This window comes from Magnolia sinica, chromosome 7 (assembly GCF_029962835.1).
Source record: "Magnolia sinica isolate HGM2019 chromosome 7, MsV1, whole genome shotgun sequence".
Taxonomy (NCBI): Eukaryota; Viridiplantae; Streptophyta; class Magnoliopsida; order Magnoliales; family Magnoliaceae; genus Magnolia; species Magnolia sinica.
The window spans coordinates 85,767,012-85,772,082 of record NC_080579.1 but is presented as its reverse complement, the minus strand read 5'-3'; the positions used below and the strand labels follow the sequence as shown (position 1 = coordinate 85,772,082).

General features: G+C 41.6%; 1 protein-coding gene across 2 annotated transcripts; it reads right to left on the bottom strand.

Moving 5' to 3' along the window:
- Positions 1-398: 398 nt before the first annotated feature.
- LOC131251600 (zinc finger protein 4-like) lies at positions 399-4,868 on the bottom strand. 2 transcript variants are annotated; one of them, XM_058252422.1, is made up of 3 exons: positions 4,597-4,868; positions 3,931-4,138; positions 399-1,787 (listed from the first exon to the last, which is right to left on the bottom strand). In XM_058252422.1, the coding sequence occupies exon 3, from the start codon at positions 1,689-1,691 to the stop codon at positions 942-944; it is 750 nt and encodes a 249-aa protein (XP_058108405.1). In that variant the 5' UTR covers positions 1,692-1,787; positions 3,931-4,138; positions 4,597-4,868; the 3' UTR covers positions 399-941. The 2 variants fall into 2 exon arrangements, with proteins under 2 accessions (XP_058108405.1, XP_058108404.1); XM_058252421.1 differs by lacking the exon at positions 3,931-4,138.
- Positions 4,869-5,071: the final 203 nt, after the last annotated feature.

Here is a 5,071-nt window from a genome sequence, read left to right as displayed (position 1 = left end):
AGAAAAGCTATGTGGATTCGGAGAAGTAATCCTTGAGGAAGACGATGATCGACCTCATCACATTCATCCCTGCGTCAAGTGTAGCCCACCCCATCCAAAGATCCTAGCTGATCCATCTACAAAAATTCTCGACAAGTTAAGAGTGCATTTGGATGTGCAAGTAAATTGAATTATGAATAACCAGTTTAATTAAGGTTGCGTTTGGATGCCACAACTAGCCTTCAAATTGAAATTGCATTCTGTTTCATTTGGGTCCAAATTGAAATCTACATAATCATCATTCGGAGCCGAGACAATCGATGCGAATGCTAAGGAACACATTTGCAATTGGGTTATTCCCACTCTATAAGACTAACTATCACAATCCAATTCGACAGTTCAATCAAACACTTCCCGACGGACGGAGAAAAATCAACATTCATTAGCATTATAATCACCAGATATTTTCCACCTTACAACAAGCAGAAACTATGATAAGCTAACACTGAAAACATTGAAATTAGCCACAAAAAAAAAAAAAAAAAAAAAATTTCACATCCATAGCTCAATGTTCCCTCACATCTCTCCCGGTGAAAAATGCCGTTACCACGGCCCACCATACACATGGCAAACGTGTGCAGTGATGAGATTCGTTGATCTGGTAGGCCACCAAATGGGTGGGCTATCTGAGACAGTAGTGATTGGATAGCTCTGATAATCTGGTTGTTGCTGTTTTTTGCTCACTTATTGAGTCAATCATGTCCTTTCCAGCCAGGCCACTGATCGAGCGGTTACCACAGTTTGGTCACTTGGGTTTTTGGGACATGATCCTTCTGCATGGTGGCCCACGAAATCAACGGTACTGATCACGATACACAAGTACGACGTAGTGGTGTGTGGACATGTTACTGTACAGAAAATGATATGGCAACAACATTTATGAGAAGGAAGAAAGAAACCTCTCAAAGTCTCAATGTAAGATCTGGGGCCGACAAATCCTCCTCTGCAGGTGGTGCAACAGCTACAAAATTCAAATTTGAATTCTCCACGAGTTCAAAACTAGGACCCACGTCGGCTATCTGTCTAAAACTGCCCGGCCAAAACAAGCCCATGTCCTCATCTTCGGCGAAAACCGGCAGCCCGAGAAACCCATGTTCGAACCTTGCACCGCCTCTCATGTTGAACCTCTCCAATGTGCTATTGTGCACCATGGAGTGAGCTTTTATGCCTAGAGATCGGCAAACGGAACCATGCAGGGGGAGCGACGCCAGGTCGGCGTACTTCTCTGAGAACATGTCGAGCCTCATGGCCCGCTTCGCCAGTGTCCGTTCCCTCTTATGTGCGTTCTGGTGGCCCCCCAAAGCCTGAGAGCTGAAGAATTTGCGCTGGCAGTAGTTGCATGAGAACACTCTTGGGACGGCCGAGGAAGGGCGAGCGTCGCTGCTGCTCTCGCTTGTGCTCGATAATGAGAATCCCGCTGATTCCTTGTGGCCCGCTTCATTGTATGGGCCATTGCAGCTGAGCGTCAAGTCGAGAGAGACTGTCTCATCGGTAGGACGAAGACCGGTGAGATTTGTAGGGGAGGTGATGGTGGGGCCCACCGGGGGATCTGGGGATGTTTCTTGGGTAGAGATGTTGGAAGCGACTTGACTACTGATTTCAGATTCATCTTCGGATGCACCTGCATCAAAATTAGAGTTGGATGGTTTCATGTTTGGGTGGGGAAGATTAAGAGATATCCTAAGTGCCAGAATAAGGAAAAGAGCTGGTCCGGACAGCCGACTGCCGAGAACGGTCCTGCTCCTTACCTGCAGATAAGAGAACCACAACAAAACAGAAATTGGGTGAGTTGGAAGTTCTGTAAAATGAAAAGACACCGCACAATAGATTAACACGAGATAAACGGTGATGACAAAGAGTAGTTGGATTGGTCTCCATGGACCATTTGAGTGGAATCTGATGCCATTCTGTCTAATGTGCCTTCCCACTTCAAGAAAATTATGGACAGAAACAATCCAACAAAACAGTCTTTCTTCATTGTATATACTGATGACATTCTTATCTCTGATGTGGATATCCGCCCGCTTTCAAAAATGTCCAATTCTTGTAAGAATTCAGGAAAATGACATATGCACGCGATTAGTAAATACACCCCATTATCCTACTTTTTGGTATGTATTAGAATTTTACTAATAGTATTCTAATACCAAAGGAGAAAAAAATGGGTGCTACTAATCAAAAGAGGTCGGCTATACATCCATTCTTAAAATCAATTGAATAAAAAGATCAGACTTAGGTCATGAAGAAGTTGAGATTTTAGTCCAAAGATTGAAAATAAGGAAACCTTCAAAGGTTAATTGGAACAACAATCATATAGAAAGAAACCTTTTTTTATAGATACAAGGGGTGTGGGACATGCACCAACAGGGAGAGATGAGGAAGCAAGGAAGTTGGGAGAGAATATGTGGGCTTTTGTGGGCGAAATCTAAGCTGTCCTCCCTCTCTCTCTCTATTTTTACAAGAACATTCCTACTACCATGGGAATCATTCAAACTGATCACAAAAGGTTGCGTTAAGTTAATGATATTTCGTAGGAACCCATATTGCATTTCTGGTTCTTTTGGGTCCAATTTGAATTTACAATTTGGTCATTTCCACTATTAGACTAATGATTGCAATTCAATTCAATACTACATCCAAACACTACTAACAATGTGTGGGTGTGAACTACCTCAAACTAGGATGCAACTTACCACCTAACTCACCTGACATTTGGCCAGACTGAACAAAATCTGGTGGAAGGGAGAGGAAAGATCAATTCAGATGCTGATGGACAACCCTCTTCTTTACCAAAAGGAAAAAAGTCTACAGTGGAAACATGCCTAAAAAGAAAAACCATATTCTTCTCTAAGCCAACACAAACCTCCACAAGCAGTGTGGGACATCCAACCCATGCATTAGGCAGGCCCCACCATATAAATATCCAAGCTGAAAACCAGACCAGTCCCCTCATCAGATGAGTCATCTGTAAGTTGAATGTGGGCCACTTGCAACTCCTTTTAAACAGTCGACTTGAAAAAATCCTTGAGATAGAGATATTTCTAAGATCATTGGTGTCATCAGGTTAATGGTTTGGATCACCAAAAACAGGGCCCAGCTTTGAAAATTCTTGATATAGAGATATTTATAAGATCCTTGGTTCCATCAGATTGATGGTTTGGATCATCATGGGCCTTATACAAACTGAATAACTGAGGATGCTATACCTATGTTTGGTTTAAGGATTCACAACCAGCTCAGTAGCCAAGTTGGTAGTGTACCTACTCTCCCAAGCATGGCCCGAGATCGACTCTCCTTACATTGGCATTTGGATCCACAATACACTGGACATCCAAAAATGGCTGTTCACAAAAATCTTAAGATCATAGCAAAATCTTCAGCCACAATGGTTTCAATCAAACAGACGTGATTTGAATTCCTGATGCAAATGCAGCTGAAATGTGGTCTGAAAATCATACATCAAAACTCCCAACGAAGAAGAAGAGGAAGTGAATTGCAGAGACTTATTGTAAGGTCAAATTGCAGATGCATGCAAGATTTGGAATTCCAGACAGTTCATCAAGAGGGCCCCACTCCCGAAAACCGGACGCAGGGCCCTTAATAAGATGTGGACATTTTTCCCCTCAAATTGATCAGTTATGACCATCCAACAGACTTAGTTTCCTGGATAACAGCCCACACATGGTGGGGCCTGCCAGATGAATGTTCGTAATCTCGCACGCGTTTGTGATCTGACCCCATATGCAATTACTTATCCTCTATGTTTAATCTTCACAAAAGCAAAGAAATATCAACATACAGATTATCAGTTTCTTATAGCTAATCCATCAAATACCACTAGAAAAAGAGCGAAAACACGCTTCGAATGCACCTTGAAAGAACTAATCTTACCACAAACACAAGAACAGAGCAGCTTGTAACTGTCACAACATTCCAAACCACCCCTGTTAGAGAAGCACACAAGAAGAAAAACCCATAGAAAACAACATGTGATGCTTCATCCTTCAATCCCACCCGATATCGATCAAAATTTCAACCGTTCGCCTTCTGCTTCCCCCATTACTTTCCACATATTTCACCAGCATCTCAATCAGAAACTCTAAACACCAAACACTACAAATCAAAACCCAATATGCCCAAAAGTTAAAAAAATCAAAATAAAAGTAAAAATAAAAACACCAAGGAAAAAATTCATAACAAAAAACCCACAAACACCATTAATACCACAAGATGAAATCATCCAAAAAAAAAAAAAAAAACCCAACAAAAAAAAAAATCATGCAAACCAATCAAATTATAATCATTGAAGAAGGGTGAAAAACACAATAGAAAAGAAACCCACAAAAAATTCAAAATGAAAACAACCCAAACACCATTGATAATCAAGACAAAAAGGCATCCAAAACCAAAATCATAAAAGACCCAATACAACCTCATATATGAGCAATCCAATCCATTCATCATCACCATCATCAAACAAGCAAAGCTCAAAGCATACATGCATAGAGAAGTAGAAAAACAAAGGAGGGAAGTGAATGAAGCTTGCATTTTTCATACCACTTTTGAATTCGAGTCATTGCAATGGTGTTTGTGGGTTTGTCTGTAATCAGAAGAGAAAACTGAGAAATGGGTTTTGTGGGGTGATGTTGTTTTTGGGTGAGAAAGCAAGTGAAGGGAGGTTGGTTGATAAAAGGAAGGAGAGAGAGAGGGAGTGATGTATAATTATGGGAAAGCAAAGGTAGGAGAAGATGGTGGGACGTCAGAAACGTCAGAAAAGGGTGTGGGCGAAAAACAACTGAGACAAAAAGAAAGGAAGAAAGAGAGGATGAGATAATACTGTTTTAAAGAGAGAGCGAGAGGTCAGTGGGACAGATGAGAGAGGGGAGGAATTACATGATGCATGGCCCACACCTTTTGCCACTATACATGTCTCTCTTTTCCTGCTGACAAGTAGGGCCCACTGACTGGGTAATCCTGACCATTGGTCCGTTGACTACCAGTGTGGTTGGAGAAGTACCCGCAAATCTACTTA

Excerpts from the sequence above, each read along its gene's own strand:
- LOC131251600 (XM_058252422.1), bottom strand. The coding sequence starts at position 1,691 with ATGAAACCATCCAACTCTAATTTTGATGCAGGTGCATCCGAAGATGAA.